This window comes from Anastrepha ludens, chromosome 5, assembly GCF_028408465.1.
Source record: "Anastrepha ludens isolate Willacy chromosome 5, idAnaLude1.1, whole genome shotgun sequence".
In the NCBI taxonomy this organism is placed as follows: domain Eukaryota; kingdom Metazoa; phylum Arthropoda; class Insecta; order Diptera; family Tephritidae; genus Anastrepha; species Anastrepha ludens.
The window spans coordinates 32,426,386-32,447,728 of record NC_071501.1 but is presented as its reverse complement, the minus strand read 5'-3'; the positions used below and the strand labels follow the sequence as shown (position 1 = coordinate 32,447,728).

The following is a 21,343-nucleotide window of genomic DNA, read 5'->3' as shown; positions in this document are numbered from 1 at the left end:
CGAACGCGTATAAGAGGGGTAAAATGCAACAACTGCTGCTGCAGAAATCAACACTGTTCACGGAGAGGATACCGTGAGTGTAAGGACTGCGCAAAAGTGGTTTTCAAAATTCCGAAGTTGTAACTGCGACGTGGAGGATGCCCTGCGCGCTGGTCGTCCTGAAGTCTTTAACTCCGACGCTTTGCTCGAACTCGTGGAAGTTGAGCCAAATTTGATAGTCGATATGAAAGCTCAGAGATTAAATCCATCGCGTGGAACGTGGAACAATTCACAGGCACCTGGTTCAGTTGGAAAAGGTTTTAAAGCTGGAGAAATGGGTTCCGCATAGACTTTCCGTCGCCAACCTTCAGCAGAGAGTCAATGTGGGTTCTCAGCTCTACAACGGCTTAATAATGAAAAATTTTTGAACCGTATCGTTACTGGTGATGAAAAATGGGTCCTTCACAATAATCCTGTTCGCAAACGCCAATTGTTAGATAAAGATGAAACACCAGAACGGACCCAGAACCCTAGAGATGGACTTCACCCCAAGAAGATTCTCCTGATTTGGTGGGTTACGGATTATTGTTTCTTATGAACTTCTGGAACCAAACCAGAGGATAACTGCTGATTATTATTCCCATCAGCTATCAAACCTGAATGAGGCACTTAAAACAAATCGACCGTTTTTAGTGAATAGACGCACAGTTTTGTTTCACCACGACAACGCAAGACCTCATACCGCAAGGCAAACATAAGGTAAGCTGAACGAGCTCGGATGGGAGCTAATGCCGCATTCAGCATACTCTCCGGATATTGCACCTTGCGATTACCACCTTTTCCATGGACTTCAATTCCATATGAGTAACAAAAACTACTCCTCAAAAGAAGGTATAAAAAGTGATATCGAAGCGTATTTTGCCTCCAAGGACAAAAAATTGTTTGGGCAAGGAATTAAAAATTTGCCTAAAGGTTGGGAAGACATTGTAAATAATGAAGGAAAATATATTATTGATTAATAAATACTTTAAACATCTTTCTTATTAATTTTAAAACCACCTTTAAAAAACGCGCGAACTTATAATTCAAAACTTTCAATTATAAAAACTAAAAATCGAAACATTTTCACGCCTACCGAGGCATATTTCACATTTAAAGGAGGAGTAAGTAAGCCAAATTGTCTGTTTTATATATTACCACCGAGAAACCTTAATTAATTGAGCAACAGTTTCTTCACGACCAAAAGGTCACAGTTTGGTGCCTTACTAGGTTGTTCAATAATTTTCGCGGTTCGATAAGAGAGGCCGTTGCTACTAGCTTACACATTCTTTTTGCTATGTTGATAAATTTCATTTCAAAATATCAATTCATTATTTGTTTATAAGCTATTTAGTATCAATGGAAAAAATCAAGTATCGGGCAGTGATTGAATTTTTATTTTTCGAAGGTTTTAAAGCGAAAGGAAATTTATGAACGAATGTTCAAAGTGTATAAGAACTTTTCGGCATCGATTAGTAAAAAGATGGGTAGCTGAACTTAAACGTTTTGAAGACGATCCACGTCAAGGACGTCCAAAAACAGCAAGAACACCAGAAATCGTGAAAAAGTATAAGCTATGGGTATTGAAAAATCATAGAGTGACTGAAAGAGATTTGGCAGAAGCCCGAGGAATCTCATTGGGCAGTCTAAGCAATATTTTGACTCAAGTATTGGGTTGCACAATGGGTGCCGCAGGTTGTGGTAAGCAAAGTAGACCGTACTCACGGCGAACATTCCTACCCGAGACGCATCATCTTCCTGGCAACGCTTGATGACGAAAGGCCTTCAATAGCTTACGATGGAAATAATAAAAGTACTGCGAGAAAGGTTCTGCCCACCTGCATAACTGCTAAGGATCCTCCAGAGCGAGCGTGAAGTTATGTACGGTACACCAGATGGTCAAGAAACTAAAGCGGTAATATCTGACGCAGCTGAAGAATCTATACTCGGCCCAGATCTCTGACACATATCCGGTGGGGCACGCGGACGATATAGCGGCGATCATAACAGCGCGAGATACCGAGTATGCCAGGATGCAGCTGAACCAAGTCATGTTAAGAACCCAATTTTAGCTTGAGGACCATGGCATGGAGCTCATTAAACATAATACCGAAGCAATCCTGATGACACGAGGCGACATACCTCTCGAGATCAGCATGCGACTAGGCGACAAAGCCCTAGTAACTCAAAAAGCGATGAAATACAGGGTCATTCAGCTATATTGGAGGCTTACGTTCTGGACCCAGATGCGGTGCGCAATACTCCTATATGGCAGCAAAATATGGGGAGATGCGCTAAACTGTAAAGCCAAGCACAAGGCACTGAAGGCTGTACAACGTACAGCGGCACTCAGAGTTGCCTAAGCCTACTTCACGCCACCACTAACGCCGCGGAACGGAGATGCCAAGCTATGCAGCAGTGGCAAAGCTGATGGGACACTGAATCGAGAGGTAGATGAACGGCGAAGCTCATTCCTACAATAAGTAAATGAGATCAAGGGAATTTCAGGGAAGTGGGCTATTTTATGACTCAGTTCCTCTCGGGCCACGGGTACTTCCGAAAATACCTATACCGCATGGGTAAGGTAAGTGACCCCAGATGCATATACTGCGAAGCACCGAGCGATGACGTCGGACACACATTTTGTAATTGCGACAGAAGGTTCGTGAAAAGTGATGTTCTGAGGAAGCAGATTGGCGACAACGCGCCGACCAATATGATCGACAAGATGCTTAAACGCGGGGATAACTGGAATACAGTTAAAAGATATATTGAAGGCGTGTTACCGAAAAAAGAGATAGACCTCAATGCAGCACCATAAAGCGAAGCCTCACAGACATAGACATAAGATGACGAGCCTATAGCATGAAGCTGGCTACAAGCATGGTGGACGCAGGCGTGGGTGAATAGAACTGGTCCATTTTATCGTCGTTGGACGTCTTTCTGAGCCCTCCCGAAGTAATGCAGAAAGTAGTTCCGGGAAGGGAGACCCTTCAGAAGAGGAGGAAGGTTTGTTTTAGTGGCCACACCACTCAACGCAGTAGACGACGGAACCCTACCTTATATATATACGAGTAAATATAATTGAGGCATACACCCTTTTGGGTGTTTGGCCGAGCTACCCCTCCAAAATAGAGGGACCCACAGTTTTAAGCCGACTCCAAACGGCAGATATTTTTTATAAGGAGGCTTTTCATGGCACTAGGAGGTTTACCATTTGCTACCGAGGGGCGACCACTATTAGAAAAAAATTATCTTTATTTTGGTCTTTCACCGAGATTCGAACCTACGTTCTCTTTGAATTCCGAATGGTAGTCACGCACCAACCTATTCGGTTACGTGCAAACTTTAACGAAATTAAAAAAAAAAATATCTTCAAACTTTTATCAAAAATTTCAACTTTTTAACCAGAAACTTAGCAAAACTTTTGAATACACAATTTTATAGATCTTTCAATTTTAGTATAATAAAGTCGAATTTGAAGTTCCTCAAAAATGCCACTGATGAACTTTTCCTCCTTAAAATTTATGTTTCTTATGTACAATACATCAACAAAGAACATTTTTTAAATCAAGGCGACGGCGATTAAGGCAAAACCTTCACTTTATTATACTACCTGAGAACAACGCATCAGACACTCAGTAACTTCTGATCTTAACATGAGCACCCGTCTACCCTCTTACAAACTTCTTCTTCGGATCAATGGAAAAAGGTCTGAGTAGCTAATCTCGCTTGACCGTTCTTGTGATATGATTGACTCTTGGTGATGTGCCAATGGGTTATCGGCAAACACTACCAAGACAGGTATTGTCCTTGTTACCAAAAGAAAGGAAGCTTGATAGACTCGTTCTGCCTAAGTTAAAAGGAGTCACAATTCAGCTATCCAAAGAAATCAAATATCTTGCAATAATCCTCGATAGTAAACTCCTTTGGAAGTCACTCGTTGAAACAAAGTCATTCAAAGCACTGACAGCCTCGCAGTGCAAACGTGTCTTTGGGAAAACGTGGGGTTCTCTAGTAGTAAGCTAGTAGCTATTATAAGAACTATTATCACAACGCACTATGGCCATCTGGAGCTTTTCCGACTACTTCAGGCCCGGTACTAGATGCTGAAGGCCATCTGCAGGCTAAAACACAATGGGAATCGGTACGGCTCCTATCCGGCATTGGACAACAGAGAAAGCATGGATTTCGATTCAATGATCCTCTCTATGCCTCTTGACTCCATGCCATCAGGAGTCGTGGTCGAAAAGAGATACCTTGTGGTGCTGCCAAAGGCTCAATTGTGGTCAAACTCTGAAATGACGCATTTTCCCGGATGGCTCCATGACCGAGCACAGTTCCAGCTGGACAAAACTACACCGTGCTCTTAGCTACCGGTAGAAATAATATCCTCATGCTAACATGGGTCCCGGGCTACGTGGGTTTCGTGGGTAATGAGACTTCTGACTTTTTAGCTAAGATGGGCTCGGAGGCCAATTAAGCAACCCATTTGCTAGCCGCAACTTCTTCGGCCCCGAGCCCGTTCTGCCACTCCCTTCTGCAGCCATCAAAGCCACGGTTAGCAAATAGGTTACTTCAACCCACACGCAAGCTTGGCTGGCTGAGTGAGGCTGCAGATGGACAAAACTGATGTTATTTGTCATATCCGACCAACTGTTGCAGATCCTTCTGTCATTAAGCCGAAGGGACACTAGGTAGGTGGTTGGACTGATGGCGAGCCAGCCACTTTATATGGGCGTCTGCCCAGCCTTCGCTCGAATCAGGCTTGAGGTCTTTGGCACTGACGTGTTAAGGAGCGACCACTTAGGCTCCTTGGCACCACAAGATCTACTCAGATTTCTTCGGAGATCGGGTAGATTTAAAGACAATGAAAAAGGGAACTCGAGTTCAATGGACTTAATGTTGTTTGAATGCTGCACTTGCTAGTTTGTCCCGACAAAGAAACTAACACAAAAAATCCCACTCAGGCTAAAAGTCGAAATCACTATCTTAAAAAGTAATTCTTCGAATATTTCGCGTACTTGAGATCGATGGACACTCAGTATTTCCAGCGTTTCAATAAAGAGAAGCAGTGGTGTATTAAAATTCGTTCTTCTATGGGTATTACAACAGGTCAATTGACCTAAGTAGGTTGCTCTGCAGCATACAGGGTGGCAGCCACTGTAACCTGAACTAACCTTATACATTTTTTCAGTAAAAAATTCGATAATAAAAAAAACCGAACATTGAAGTTAGCCTCTGCAGATATTAAACACGAAAAAAAAAAAATTAAAATTAAATTTAAAAAATAAATTAAATTTTTTTTTTGCATATTTCGTTTTTGTATTGTTTATACAAATAACTGTATAAGAACATAGATTTATGATGCAATAAATATTTAAAATTTTTCTAAATCCTTTTTGGTTATGAAATTTTTCCTTACATTTCATTCGTCATTTCATACATCAGTAATTCACACATACAAATACACATTTTCTTCATCATGCATAGATACTTACTTAACTGTTGGAGTATATAGCTATCATCGCTGGGCACATACCGCTTAATCGTTTCGAAACTTACACCAAATAACTGATTGTTATTAATCACACGGAATGCCTCGTCAAAACTCTTTTCAATATCGCCCTCGTCGCGAAAGAAAAGTACGCCTGCAAGGAATAGAAACTAGAATATTCACAAACGATGGCGCGAGTTATACATATGAAACCTAAGATAAAACTTTACTCAGCGCATAGAGTCCAAAAAATAAAAAATTAGGTGAAATAAAAATTCTGAGCGTTTTCCCTTTATTTCCATCCCTTTATTATTATTCTTTTAAGATCGAATGCAAATGCTGGAAAGGGTGATAATCGCATGACACCAGATTTGAACTATGCGGCGAATATGATGGAAGCTCTTATCCAAGCTCTCGGAGCTTGCGAAATATTGCTAAAGAAGGCAACTCTTGCTTCATAGAAGGCAATTCTCTTCCTAATAGTCAATTCAGGTCGATCGCCTGCTTCAAGTTGTTGGCGGAGAAGTCCGATTTGAGTGTCTGACCTGGTAGGAGCAACTCATGATGATGTTGTCTTAGCCGTTCTTCTTGTTCTTCTTCCTCTTCTTCTTCTTCTTCCTCTTTTTCTTATTCTCCGTCTTCTTCTTGATTGGCGCCATAACCGCTTACTTAATTTCGGCCGAGTTTAACAAAGCGCGCCAGTCGTTTCTTTCTCGTGCTAACCGGCGCCAATTGGACACACCAAGTGAAGCCAAGTCCTTCTCCACCTGATCTTTCCAACGCAGAGGAGGCCTTCCTCTTCTTCTGCTACCATCAGCTGCTACCGCATCGAATACTTTCCGTGCCGGAGCGTTCGTATCCATTCGGACGACATGACCCAGCCAACGAAGCCGCTGGATCTTTATTCGCTGCGCTATGTCTATGTCGTCGTAAAGCTCATACAGCTCACCGTTCCAACGCCTGCGATATTCGCCCTTGCGAACGTGCAAAGGTTCAAAAAGCTTCCGCACAATCTTTCTCTCAAACACTCCAAGCGTCGCTTCATTAGGTCATACATTAGGACGGGCATGGTGGGAGCCCTGTCAAGTGTTAGTTTTGTTCGTCGAGAGAGGGCTTTACTACTCAATTACCTGTACTTAGTCCAAAGTAGTACTTGTTGGAAAGAGAGATTCTCCGTTGAATTTCAAGGCCGACATTGTTATCGGTGTTAATGCTGGTTTCTAAATAAACGAAGTCTCTTACAACCTCGCAATCATAACTGTCAACAGAGACATGGGTGCCGATACGCCGTCGTAGTGCGCCGACTGCTTGTTTGATCAAGAGGTACTCGTTTTGTCCTTGTTCACCACCAGACCCATTCGTCTTAGCCTAATAAAAAAATAAATAAATAATTGGCGCGTACACTTCTGTTAGGTGTTTGGCCGAGCTCCTCCTCCTATTTGTGGTGTGCGTGTTGATGTTGCCTAATGGCATACTGGCTAATTGAGAAAAAGTGGCGGAGTAGCAGTATTGGAATTTGTAGTGACAGTCCAGCTGCACTGAAAGCCCTTTCTAACGCACGCTGTTCTTCCAAGTTAGTCGGTGAATGTAGGACAAAAATAAAGTGTTACAAAACACAACAAAGTTAGTCTTATTTGGGTGCCTGGACAATGTGATATTACAGATTGACGACATCATGAGGTCTACGCATAGAAGACGTTAGTCTGGATTGAACTCGAGCAAAGTAGCCAAGTGCTTTGTGAAAGAACCAAACAGGAAAATAGCGACCTTTCTCCTAAAACTCAGCCGAAAGGACCTGAGAGTACTGGTGGGTGTAATCACAGGTCACAACGCCTGTGGTCAGCATATAGCTGCCATGAGGGTCATCGACAGTCCGATATGTCTATCCTGTCTTGAGGAGGACGACGCTGCAGAGCATATTCTCTGTAGCTGTCCGACGTTTTCCAGAATTAGACTTAGGATATTGGGTTGCGATATACTGAGTATGGATAAAGTTCGTTCTCTTTCTCTTCCGGATCTCTTAAGGTTCATCAATAAATCCATGAGATTTGTGGAAGAGTGACTTCAAACTATTTTTTCCCTCGTACCACCCAAATTTTATCTTTCCTATCTCTCCATTTTTTCTACTGAAATCTATCCGGGTGTAGTACAATGGTCTCCTGGCTGAGTGCTTGGACTTATACAATCCCCCACAAATCTAATCTACTTATTTCGATAGGCTCTCGTCGATTTGAGCACAACTTGTTTCGGTTGTTGTTCTTGTATGTGAACATTACCCGGTTAGCATCCGCTCCAAAAATGGTGCGATTTTATTTGGTGTTTGGTCGAGTTTCTCCTCTTATTTGTGGAACCGACAATTTTAAGCCGCCTCCGAACGGCAAATGGTTTTTTTGTAAGGAGTTTTTTTATGGCAGAAATACATTCGGAGGCTGGCCATTGCTTGCCGAAAGACGACCGCTATTAGAAAAAAGTTTTTCAGTGCTTAATGCACGGAGTTTACGTTCTAGCAAAGAATAGCATTAAGCTATTTTGTATCCAGTCGTGTGGCACACCTACATACATGGAGCTTCTTCCTGAGACCAGCCATTTTCAAGCCAGTTTTCTGGCTAGTCCCCATTTTCCTGCACAATGGAATAAGGCTCACATTCTGGTCCGACTCCACGATTTTTCTCGAAATTCGGGACGATTGAGCTCCCATAGCGTGCTTCATCTTTGCCATCCAAAGCTTAATTGCTTGAACCACCGCTTTGCTGTTGTATTTGATACAATTTGGGGCTCCCTCACATTTTTTACCCATCTGCTCCGACTTTTCACTGTGTCGTACTGTTGTGCTAAACAATGTATCGATTTTTTTTCTTTTTCCACCGTTTTGGGTAACACCCAATGCTTCACCAAGCATAAGATTCTCAAAGAGCTTTTATTTTATTGCTTTTCAAATGTCACCTTTCAAACGGCATACAATGTGACTCGTTGCACTCACTCCAAATCAGAAAACGCTCAGAACTTTTGACTTCATCTATGTATATTGTCTTTAACAGAAAATTTTTCGTTTCCACCTAAATACTGCGATTTTTAACATTTTCTCTTCACTTCATTACCAACTTTCACTTCCACTTTGCCGCCATCGTTGAATTCGTGTGTGATCTTGACTACGATCAGCAGCAGCAGTGGGCCGAAAATGCTTCCGATATGCATTTTTCACAGTGTAACCAGTTTAGAAACACGTTTTACTCGCAATTAATGCCAAGATTTTTCTTAAACAATCTATTTAAGTGTCTACTTTTAAAAACCATCAATCACATTTCACATAAGAAGTCACATTTTTTTACAAATTTAATATAAAAAACAAATTCAAAATATTACGTAAAAATTAATTGCATGCCCGTGTTATAAATATATATTTTTTTCTATTCCATTTATTTCTGTGACTTTTTTCACTTCACTTCACATTACTATTGCCACAACGCGGTCGCGACCATCGCCGCCTCCATTCGAAAACACACTCGAAATATTTTTGAATTTGTACCAGCAACCATCCAGTCGTAGAAAAATTTAGCGCACACTGAGCATGGCGACGGCACGGAAATAATTAGACAATATTTCTTAACTTCACATCTCCCACATTGCGACTGCTCCTGCTGCCTCTTAGACATTCCGCTGTTCGCCTTGAGAGACATAAAAAAAATTAAAATTATTAAAAATAAGCATATTTTCTTCAAAGAAAAAATGTGCACTATTCACTAAAAAAATTCTGCTTCCTGCTATTAGCGCCGTGCGCTTGCTGTTGTTATTTTTGCCTGCTCTCCGCTCTTTTCATCTATTAGTTATAGTTGTTGTTGCTGTTGCTGTTACTGTCGCTGTCAACATTGCGGTACAAGGCTTTATTGCATTGACTGTCGTCGGCTTTTCTTAACGAGCTGTCGCTCTCATTCGTATTTGTTTATATTTTCTATGAATGTATTTGTTTATATTTTCTATGAATGTATTTGTTTTCCCCCTAGACGCAAGCATACAAACAACACTAGAGTGGCAGTAATAACTGAAAAAAAAACAACAACAGCGAACGACACTCAAATTCCTATCGGCCAATATTATTGCTCACGCTCTTGTGTGTGTGTGTACATATTTGTGTTTTGGAAATACCAACCGCGCTCTGACACTGATCCGCGGACATTTTTTGGCCTCCACACACACTTGTGTACATTTGTATTGCACTTACTTAGCCGAGCACGCCCCGACCGACCGACCGACCGCTCGACTGGCCGTTCGATCTGGCATACGAGCGACCGGTCTTTGCCTCTCGTTCGTATTGCACTCGCTGTCGTTTGTTGTCGTTTGCTGTGTCGCCCTTTTGGTCTATAAAAATATAAACAACAACAAATGTAAAATTCCTTTGTAGCCTTTGTGGCAACGGGAATATGTATTTTCATTGATTTGCTTTGCCAGTAAATTTAGGCCAGAAGCAATATCGCGTTCTTTGTTTACTTCCTGGCAGCGATTTATGTTCGTTCCACTCAAAATTGTATGCCTCTCCAAATCAAGTTGGTACTGTGTCATCATGGGCTGGACATGTAAATATGTATGTATGTACATATGTATGTGCTCACAATTAAAAATTAATTAGTTAGAATCAATCGCATAAACGACTCCAGATGTTAATAATATGATCTGGTTGCAATGATTAATGGGATAGAGATGGGTTGAAAAGTATCTTTCATCTCCAACCGCTATAAGTTTTCATATATGACGCCGCGCAACTCCTGAGCTGTTCCGCATAAATTTGCCTGCTTCGAAAGAATAAGACGCCTGACGAATGGTTCCAACAGCGGAGCCTCTTTCTGCAGGGACAAAAACGGAAACCTGGTAACGGACGTACAGACCATGCTGATGATATGGAGGAGTCACTTCTCAGAGCTACTAAATGATGATGACGCGAACACCTCAACCAATGGAGGAGTTGATCCGAGTAGTGCTTTTTCTGATGACGGTGTCAACGTTCCACCACCCGACTATGACGAGGTCTTGAGAAGTGCGGGTGCGGATGGCCTACCGCCAGAGCTCTTCAAAGCTGGAGGTGATGAACTAACGAAAAGCATGTAAATACTCATAAGTAAAACATGGTCGGATGAAGGCATACCCAGCGACTAACATCTCTCTGACTGGGCCTTATCGGTGTGGTTTCAGGTCTGGTAAATCTACTATTCACCAGATTTTCACACTACGCCAAATCCTGAAGAAGACCCAAGAGAAGCAGATCGACACCCACCACCTTTTCGTCGAGTACAAAGCTGAATTCGACAGTACGATAAGGGATCACCTGTATAACGCCATGGCATTCTTGCAAAGGTCATCTGGCTTTGCAGGTTGACCCTAACACACACCAGCGCAGTGAGAATTGGTAAAAGGTTTTGCGGAGCCATTTTAAACGAAGCGCGGTTTCAGACAAGGCGATCCCTTATCGTGCGATTTCCAACATCGCCATCCCCGGCACTATTTTCTTTAAAAGTGTCATGCTGCTCGCTTATTCTGATGATATCGACATTGTTGGTATTCTTCAGCGAGTAGTCAGAGAGTCTTGCGCTAAATGAGGGCAAGACAAAGTAATTTGTGTCAACAACCAAAGAGTCTACGCGTATTAGACAGCAGGTTGCGATTGACAGTTACGAGTTCGGCGTAGTCAAGCACTTTGTCTACCTAGGATCCAGCAGTAACACCAACAACAACGTCATCCAAGAGATCCAGCGAAGAATAACTTTTGCCAACAGGTGCTACTTTGGGCTGTGTAGGCAATTAATAAAGCATGAAAAAAGCCATATCAATCACTTATCCTCCCGGTCTTACTATATGGCGCTGAGTTCTGGACAATGACGAACACAGATAAGCGGCTATTAGAAGGTTTCGAGAGAAAAATTCATCGCAAGATCTATGCTCCGATTTACGTGAATAATGCATATCGAATAAGATGTAACCACGAGCTGTACGCCGACATCGACGTAGTAAAGCGCATTAAAATTCAGCGGCTGCACTGGCTAGGGTACGTTGAGCGAAGAGAAAATAACGCTCCAGCAAAGAAGATGGTATTTTCGATATGAACTGGGGGAAATCGCAAAAAAGGACGTCCTCATCTACGTTGGAAAGACCAAGTCGACGACGACCTGACCGCCCTTGGTGTTTCTAACTGGCGTCAACGCGCGCAATCCAGAATCGATCGGCGCAACATTTTGGTAGCGGCCAAGACCGACCATCGGTTGTAGTTGCCAGTTAAGTAAGTAAGTATGGGATATGCCAATGTGGTGGTCTCTTCCAGAGATAATCTATCTGGGCGTAACTTCTCTTGCGCGTTCTTCTCGCTTTTCAAGTATCTGTTTTGTTCAAACGTTTCTGGTACAGATCTTCGGTAGTGCAACGCAAATTTAGACTTAAAAGTTAATGAGAGCAGAGCACTTAAGATGAATGCATTTCCTTGTAAAGGTGCTGTTCTGTGGCCGCCAAAGCCGAGTTGGTGCGTCACTACCATTCAAAAGTAAACAGGTTCAAAAACTCTAGCACGGAACACCAATGGATGGAAAAAGTGTTTTCTAATAGCGGTCCCCCTCGGCAGAGAAGAGCAAACCTCTGAGTGTCGTTTTGCTCTCCATTTGTAGAAAAACATCAAGACGCATACCACAAATAGGAGGAGGAGCTCGGTCAAAGACCCACAAATGGTTTAAGCGCCAATCATATTTATATATAAAAGTTCCAAGTTGTTCTGCGGCCTCTATAAATATGATATTTGAAGGACACTAAAGAAATTTAGCAACCCAAGCCTTGGGGGTGGACTCGCGAAAATGTGTCCTCTTCAACTGTGCTAAGAAGCTTTCAGCTATTTGTATAAATGGCTACAATGCCAAGTGGAGCATAGACACTCTCTTCCCACCTCTCTGTGCTTGAAATGCTTTTGTTGAAGCAGAAAACCGAAGTTTGGAGTTGGTACCGAATTTAGTGCACTCTTACAAGAAGAAATAATAATAATAATTCACATTGCGGTGCTAATTCTAAAATGTTTTTGCAATGCATTTTCGAAATTTTTTTTAGGCGGAACGGCCTTAGGCCTTTCTACATTTTTCGTCACATCTTCGACATTTACAGGCCGATCTTAAAGGCGATGTATTAGGAGAGAAGTATTTGAAGTGAACGACCTTTCAAATAAAAAATAAAATGGTAGCCTCGAGGCAAAAACATAGATATGTCATATATAAAAAGACCATCCCTACATTCGACAATAAAAAAAATTATTTAAAATAGTTGTACAGGAACAATCAGAATATCTCCTTAAGAGAAAACTAATGGTTTTCGGGCTTTCATTTACTGCCATTAGGCTCGTCCTAAAGCGGAGTAGTTGAGGTGAATGAATTTCGAAACAAACTAAATTGTCTTCTCGAGACAAAAACCACGATATATCACACATTAAGATCCGACTTTAAAATGCAGAAAATATTACGAAAAATGTAAGAAGACTCTAAATTTTTTTTTCGAAATTGCCTTGCAAAACTACTTGAAACTCAACAGTGTACGGCAAGCTTCTTTCTGTACTGCTTAGAGCTGATGATCTGTGGAACTCGAAAGAAATACGCCGATACAAACTACTCATGAAATCAATTCACTCATACCGAATCAAGTACTTACAACACCAAAGTGATCCACAATGAAAACCGATTTTTGTGTAAAATTGACATTAATAGGAAACGTACCGGCATTTGGTGTAAAATAAATTTCTAGAATAGAAAAATACAATAATACGAAAATATTAAAAATTCAAATCATTTTGAATAAAATAAACGCCTAAAGTTACTGATAAATATATTTGTTTAAGCTACTGTCTTTACTAAAAAATGTCTACTAACTAAGATAATCTAATAAAAATCAAGCCAGAATTAATCATAAAACAAAAATATTTTCAGAAAACCTCCAACTCAAACGAGCAGCCATAAAACAACAGCAAAATGAGTGCCGGACAACAGGATATGTTTCTGCTGGACTGTCCCACCTACGAGGACTATTTGGACACATTCATTACGCGTAAAGACATTCACTTTCTACGCAACATACGCTTCTGTCGTATGCTAGTCGAACTTGGTTATCGTTCGGCGTCCGAAATCTACACGCCCGAGCAGTATGAGAAGCGGAAGGCGGCCGTACAAGAATCGTTGTGGCCGACCAAAAAATCGGCAATGCTATTCAGTGAAAATATGACCTCAGACGATCCAGTACTGCTCGAGTTGGCACGACGTGAACAACCAAATACGCAGAAAATCATATCGGTGGGTTGGCGCGAAAAGAGTTTGTTTTCAGTTAGCGTTAAAAGACGTTTCGTTTGCAGACCATCATCTTTATTAAGCATCGCTTCAAATCGGGCTTCGAAGCTTCAGGCTACATTGACTTCGAACACAGTCTGAGACAGGCAAATTTGATGGCCGAAAATTGCACCGATTGGCTGGGAATTTTTCAAGAGCGCATTCAACTACGTCCGAAACCCACAGATCTCAGCTTCTACGATTGGCATAAGGGCACTGTGAACTATAATCATTCGGAAAACTATGCAGTTTTGCACGACGTCGAGAATGGTCTGTTGTTCATGCATAGCGGTGATCACAAAAAAATCTGTGTCGATGTATCGCGTGAAATGTATACGAATAATTGCACGCGCGAAATGCATTTCTCGGAAAAATATGGGCATGTAATATTCTATGATCATGTGATTCGAAAGAAGATATAGATTTTGCTTCTTTTTTTTTTTTTTATATGATAATTTTTCTTTAAATACTTTTTACATAATATATTGGACGTATTTGTCGCTTTTTTATGCTACTTTTAAGATAATGGCGTTTGTGGTTTGTAAGCCTTTCAAGAGCAGTGGAGCGGACGTTTCAAAAGTTCATGGAAAGTTAGAGGTTTGGCACGCCTCAGCAGTTGTGCTAGCAAAATTAATGGAAAGAGGTTTCCAACTCGCTTCACATCCCCCTGTCATGCACAGAGTTTCGAACCTGTTCGGCTACGATGGCCGCCATACAGAAAGAAAGTCGCCTTCCAGCAACACGCGGTCATAAACAGCGCTTTTTGTACCGATTAGTCACGGGAGATTAGAAATGGTACCTATACATCAATATGAAAGAAAGAACGGATTGGATGGCTCCAGGAGATACGACAAAACCGAGATTCAAGCCGGATCTTCATACAAAAAAGGTCAGGATATGTGTTTGGTTCGACTGAGCGGGTATGGTGCACTGGGAAATGCTCGCAAAGAATGCCACGGACAACCAGGTCCAGCTACACTGCATGAATGAGACTATTCGACTGAAAAGACTTGATCGACATGGTCAAACTATACTCCTTCACGTTAGTGCCAGGCTGCATGTTGAAGAAGTCGTCAAAGCCGCACTTTAAGAGCTCGAATGGGAAGTCCTTCAGCAAACGCCGTATTCTCCGATTCTTGTAACGACCGATTACCAGCTCCCTGTCAAACCGTATGAAAGGCGTTACCTTCGATGACAAAGAGGTACTTAAAAAGTGGCTCAACAACTTCTTTAACACCAGACCTGCCGATATTTGGCGGAATGGCATCAACAAATTAGTCGAGAGATGAGAAGAGTTTGTAAACACAACGACGAATATATAATTGATATAATTATTGTTTTTTCTTTAAATAAAATTCTTCGGTAAAAAACGCTAAGTACTTATTCCCCGACCCTCGCGTGAGAAAATAGTGATATATATTAGTTTCTGTAGAATGTAGATGTCTTTATAATATTTTTATTGATCAACAGCGCGATTCAGCATGGCGCACCTAACATGGCTGAAGAAAACTATTAACCTTTCAAGCAAGTTTTTGGTCATTGATAGATTTGATACTTCGATTCCTGAAGTCTATCTGGTCGCAGAGCTGGATTCTAAGACTGAAATTACATTTAAGCTCGTTCTCACTTGATTAAGGTCAAATATTTTCCTTACGTTTTTGTGTAAAATTTCTTTTCTGAGGCGTCAAAAGAAAGGTTTAACCAATAATAAAGGGTTTTCCAATAAGAGGTGTTACTTTGATATTCAAAGAAAAATGCTATTTTGTAATATAAATGATCGGATGTTTATTTCATTATAAAGAGGAAGGTATGCCATTAATAGTGGAAAATAACATCAGGCAAATGACCACCACGACCACGCTTACAGGACAATATCCTTTTCATGAAATTTTCCATAACTGAATTGCAAAGTGGCTGCCCTATGTCCTCCATACCCTCACGAATTCTATATTTGAGGTCGTGCATCGATCCTGGACTGTTGGCGTAGACCTGCTCTTTCACGTGGCCCCAAAGAAAAAAATCACAAGGTGTTAAATCACAAGATCTCGGTGGCCAATTGTGATCAGCTCTTCGAGAGATAAGACGGTCCGGAGACTTTTCTCGTAAAAGATCAATAGTTTCGTTGCTTTGTGGCACGTAGCGCCGTTTTGTTGAAAATAAACTTTGTCCAGATCAATACGATCGAATTTCGGCCATAAAAAATCGTTAATCATCTCTCCTCTTTAACATCTAACACCTGTTATTGGAAACCCCTATATAATACTTACTTTCTTTTACTTTTTCATTCAACGATGCCTGAATTACGGTTATGGGAACTGCTTCATTCTACTGATGAAATACATAAGGTAGCCAATATATATACCTGCCTCACCAAAAAGTGAGCCAAGATGCCCAAAACGTGACCCTCTCAATAGTAGGACAGCTAAGGAGTAGGTACTCAAAGTAATGCCGAGTCACACAGCACGCATACTAGCAAGCAATGTCCGGAAAGGGCACCCACAAAACTCGAGAGTTGACGCTTTGTTAGCCTTACAAGTTCCCTCTGTTCCACCCGTTGCCAAAAGAATCACGCGACCATGCAAGTTTATGACCTTCTCACGAGGATACCACCTCAGAGGTCTTCTGTCTATCCAGCTCTTCTACTAAACAGTTTTCTGCAATACCTCAGTAGACAGGTATCCAACTGAGCCTAAATCAAAGAATTTGGAAATGATCGAAAGATAATCCAGGGTATTCCCCGACCAGTTGCGAGCACATCATTATCGAGCCCTGGGCTCTAATTACCACTAGCTGTGGGTGAGTAGGAATGTCATCTTAGCGGCTTTCTTTGCTAGATGTTTTATTTGGGCCCAGGAGGTTAGTCTTCAGCCCAGTCTTATGCCTAGGTGCTTTAGGACCTTTCTTGAGGTTAGCGTATTTGAGCAAGTTTGCATGCTAACTTTTAAGGGGAGGTGCTTCTTAGTTAAAAGTATTAGCTCCATTTTCTCTGTAGCTAATTTGAGGCCACGTGAATCTAGCCACATTTGTGTCGGTATCATAACTTGATTAAGTTTTCTACGAGCTTCTTCAAGGTTTAGTGTTATGATCATAACGGCGATATCATCTGTGTATACGATTAGAAAAGTAATATACTATCGGGCATTTCTATATTAAATGCCTCGTCATAACTAGTGTTCCACAAGTCGGGATGGAGAATTAGTCCGTGTGCCACTCCGGATGGGACGTCTATACAACGAGAACCCTCTGGGGTTTGATAGACGAGTTTGCGGTCTCGCAAGTAATTCCTCATTATGCGCTCTTCTCTTCTTCTTAATTGGCGCGATAACCGCTTACGCGATTTTGGCCGAGATTAACAAAGCGCGCCAGTCGTTTCTTTCTCGTGCTAACCGGCGCCAATTGGACACTCCAAGTGAAGCCAAGTCCCTCTCCACCTGATCTTTCCAACGCAGAGGAGGCCGCCCTCTTCCTCTGCTACCACCAGCTGGCACCGCATCGAATACTTTCAAAGCCGGAGCGTTTGTATCCATTCGGACGACATGACCCAGCCAACGAAGCCGCTGGATCTTTATTCGCTGCGCTATGCCTATGTCGTCGTAAAGCTCATACAGCTCATCGTTCCATCGTCTACGATATTCGCCGTTGCCAACGTGCAAAGGTCCAAAAATCTTACGCAGAATCTTTCTCTCGAACACTCCAAGCGTCGCTTCATCGGATGTTGTCATCGTCCAAGCTTCTGCGCCATACGTTAGGACGGGCATGATGAGAGTCTTGTAGAGTGTTAGTTTTGTTCGACGAGAGAGGACTTTACTACTCAATTGCCTACTTAGTCCAAAGTAGCACTTGTTGGCAAGAGAGATTCTACGTTGGATTTCAAGGCTGACATTGTTATCGGTGTTAATGCTGGTTCCTAAATACACGAAGTCTTTTACAACCTCAAAATTATAACTGTCAACAGTGACGTGGGTGCCGATACGCGAGTGCGCCGACTGTTTGTTTGAAGACAGGAGGTACTTCGTTTTGTCCTCGTTCACCACCAAACCCATTCGCTTTGCCTCTTTATCCAGTTTGGAGAAGGCAGAACTAACAGCGCGGTTGTTAAGGCCGATGATGTCAATATCATCGGCATACGCCAGCAATTGTACGCTCTTATAAAAAATTGTGCCTGAGCGATTAAGTTCTGCGGCTCGTACGATGCTCTCCAACATCAGGTTAAAGAAGTCACACGACAGCGAGTCACCCTGTCTGAAACCTCGTTTGGTATCAAACGGCTCGGAGAGGTCCTTCCCAATTCTGACGGCGCTGCTGGTGTTGAGCAACGTCATCTTACATAGCCGTATTAGTTTTGCGGGGATACCAAATTCAGACATCGCGGCATACAGGTAACTCCTTTCCGTACTGTCGAATGCAGCTTTGAAGTCGACGAAAAGATGGTGTGTGTCGATTCTCCTTTCATGGGTCTTTTCCAAGATTTGGCGTATTGTGAATATTTGGTCTATGGTAGACTTTCCAGGTCTGAAGCCACACTGATAAGGTCCAATCAGTTGGTTGACGGTGGGCTTCAGCCTTTCACACAATACGCTCGCTAGAACCTTATAGGCGATATTTAAAAGACTAATCCCGCGGTAATTGGCACAAATTGCAGGATCGCCCTTCTTATGGATTGGGCAGAGCACACTTAAATTCCAATCGGCAGGCATGCTTTCATCCGACCATATTCTGCATAGGAGCTGATGCATGCACCTTACCAGCTCCTCGCCGCCATGTTTGAATAGCTCAGCCGGCAGTCCGTCGGCGCCCGCGGCTTTGTTGTTCTTTAGCCGTGATATTGCTATTCTCACCTCGTCATGGTCGGGTAACGGAACGACAATTCCGTCGTCAACGATTGGGGTATCGGGATCTTCACATTCTCTATGACATGCGCAGCTGTCACCGTTTAACAGGTTCGAGAAGTGTTCCCTCCATAATTTAAGATTGCTCTGTACGTCAGTCACCAGATCACCGTCTTTGTTCTTACAGGACAACGCCCCGGTCTTAAAACCTTCTGTAAGCCGCCGAACTTTCTGGTAAAATTTTCGGGCGTTGTTCCTATTGGCCAGCATCTCAAGCTCCTCGCACTCACGTATTTCGGCCTCTCGTTTCTTCTGTCGGATAATACGTCTCTCTTCCTTTTTCAGCTCTCTGTAGCGATCCCACATGGCTCGCGTTGCGCCCGATCGCAGCGTGGCTCTATAGGCGGCATCCTTTCTTTCTGCGGCAGCATGACATTCCTCGTCGTACCAATTGTTTTTTCGGGCTCGCCGGAATCCGATTTCTTCTTCGGCAGCGGTACGTAGGGAACGAGAAATGTTGCTCCATTGCTCGCGCATGCCGGTTTGTTGGGCAGTGCTCTCCGAGAGCAGGAGCGAGAGTCGAGTGGCGAATCTTCTGGCTGTCTGTCGTGATTGCAGCTTTTCGATGTCGAACATTCTTTGCGCAGGTAGATGTACGTTTTTTGCTGCACAGAGGCGGGTGCGCAGCTTGGCTGCTACAAGGTAATGATCCGAGTCGATGTTGGGTCCTCGGATCGTGCGTACATCTAATACACTAGAAGCGTGTCTTCCATCTATCACAACATGATCGATCTGGTTTCGCGTTTTCCGATCAGGAGACAGCCAGGTAGCTTGGTGTATCTTTTTATGCTGGAATCTGGTGCTGCAGACTACCATGTTTCGGGCCCCGGCGAAGTCGATCAGCCTCTGTCCGTTACCGGATGTTTCGTTGTGCAGGCTGAATTTTCCGACTGTGGGACCAAAAATTCCCTCCTTGCCCACCCTGGCGTTGAAGTCGCCAAGCACGATTTTTATATCGTGGCGGGGGCAGCGCTCATAGGAACGTTCCAAGCGCTCATAGAAGGAATCTTTGGTCGCATCGTCCTTCTCTTCCGTCGGGGCGTGGGCGCAAATTAGCGATATGTTGAAAAATCTGGCTTTGATGCGGATTGTTGCGAGACGCTCGTCCACCGGAGTGAACGACAGTACTTGGCGACGAAGTCTCTCTCCCACAACAAATCCGACACCGAATTTGCGCTCCTTTACATGGCAGCTGTAGTAGACGTCGCAAGGTCCTATGGTTTTCTTACCTTGCCCCGTCCATCGCATCTCTTGGATGGCAGTGATGTCAGCCTTTACTCTCACGAGGACATCAACCAGCCGGGCAGAGGCACCTTCCCCATTAAGGGACCGGACATTCCAGGTGCATGCCCTCAAATCATATTCCTTATTTCGTTTGCAGGGGTCGTCATCAGTAAAGGCAGTTCTCATCCGAGGCTTGTTAATTCTTTTCATTGGGGGGGATTTTTAAGTGGCGGGTCCCAAACCCAGCGCACAACCAGCTTTCCTGGAATGCTTCGCCTTCTCACGTTAGCTCACTCCCGAACGGGTGTTCGGAAGCTACCCAGAGGATACGTGGGCTAATCCCGGCCGTTGTGAGCTGCTTGAACCATATGTAGAAGAATCGTCCTGGCCACTCCCAAGTGAATGGCGATCAGTAACTTTCCCCACTTGCGTGGACTTCTACACATGGAACCATCCTCCATTATGCGCTCTAGGTATGCCGTAATTTTGAACCTTCGATCTAAGGCGGCTGACATGTCCGCCCATCTTACGCTATTGAAAGCGTTCCTTACATCTAAAGAGAAGAGTCGGCAGAATGTAACATTTGGAGGCAGGACATAGCAAACGGCATGTTTATGGATGGCTCGAAGTTAGACGAAAGAGTTGGTGGAGAATCATTCTGCGAGGATCTCACCATCAAGCTCAAACTTAAGCTTCCGGACCTCGGTAGTGCTTTCCAAGCGGAAGTAGTCGCAATTAAGAAAGCATTGGACTACTTGCTCGCTTCTGTAATTACCGTAAAGGAGGTGAACATCTACTCCGACAGCCAAGCGGCAATTAGGGTATTGGACTCGTTGTTTGTGCGCTCGAAACTAGTCGGGGAATGCCTGACTTCTCTCTCGATTGCATCGGAATACTTCGATATTAGGCTCATTTGGGTTCCCGGTCACAGCGGTATAGTGGAAAACTACTGGGCCGGCTGATACGGCTTCATTGCAACTTGAGATGATTGGAGTTCCTTTGAGAACCTGTGGTCTTGGCCTTGCGCCAACTCAGCGAGCTAGTGCGCAAACGTGCAAAGTCACGAGTTCCTTCTGGCCACGGATAGATCGGCGGCGCTCGAGAGAACCTCTAAGACTAACAAAGCCGCAGCTATCGAATTTGTTAAGTATTCTTACCGGACATGCCCGGTTAGGTGCCCATGCGTTGTGGCTTGGGATTGCTTCAAATCCTTTCTGCAGAAGCTGACTGGAGGACGAAATGGACTCATCTCAGCACCTTCTTCTCAACTGCCCTGCTCTCGTCGAGCAAAGGTTTATACATCTGGGCTCTCATATTTTCGCTACACCGGCGGATATTGCGGGTTTAAATATCACAAATCAGGTGAAATTCATCAGTAGCCT

General features: G+C 43.2%; 2 protein-coding genes across 4 annotated transcripts in view; one reads left to right on the top strand and one right to left on the bottom strand.

Annotated features, from left to right (window-relative positions):
• Positions 1-21,343, bottom strand: part of LOC128865413 (glutamate receptor ionotropic, kainate 2) — a 62,131-nt gene that overhangs the window by 14,898 nt on the left and 25,890 nt on the right. The window contains exons 1-3 of one of the 3 annotated variants that reach the window (XM_054105775.1): positions 13,181-13,270; positions 8,614-9,180; positions 5,520-5,669 (exon numbers count right to left, since the gene is read on the bottom strand). In XM_054105775.1, coding sequence (XP_053961750.1) covers positions 5,520-5,669; positions 8,614-8,710 — 247 coding nt within the window. In that variant the 5' untranslated portion in view covers positions 8,711-9,180; positions 13,181-13,270. Of the gene's footprint in view, positions 1-5,519; positions 5,670-8,613; positions 9,181-9,256; positions 9,470-13,180; positions 13,271-21,343 lie in introns of those variants that run through there. The other 2 variants (XM_054105773.1, XM_054105774.1) reach the window with 2 other exon arrangements.
• On the top strand, positions 13,212-14,313 carry LOC128865414 (cilia- and flagella-associated protein 299). The gene is made up of 3 exons (XM_054105777.1): positions 13,212-13,256; positions 13,456-13,815; positions 13,875-14,313. The coding sequence occupies exons 2-3, from the start codon at positions 13,498-13,500 to the stop codon at positions 14,268-14,270; spliced, it is 714 nt and encodes a 237-aa protein (XP_053961752.1). The 5' UTR covers positions 13,212-13,256; positions 13,456-13,497; the 3' UTR covers positions 14,271-14,313.

Excerpts from the sequence above, each read along its gene's own strand:
- LOC128865414 (XM_054105777.1), top strand. The coding sequence starts at position 13,498 with ATGAGTGCCGGACAACAGGATATGTTTCTGCTGGACTGTCCCACCTAC. Across the intron at positions 13,816-13,874 it reads ATACGCAGAAAATCATATCG|ACCATCATCTTTATTAAGCA; the intron begins GTGGGTTGGCGC and ends TTTCGTTTGCAG.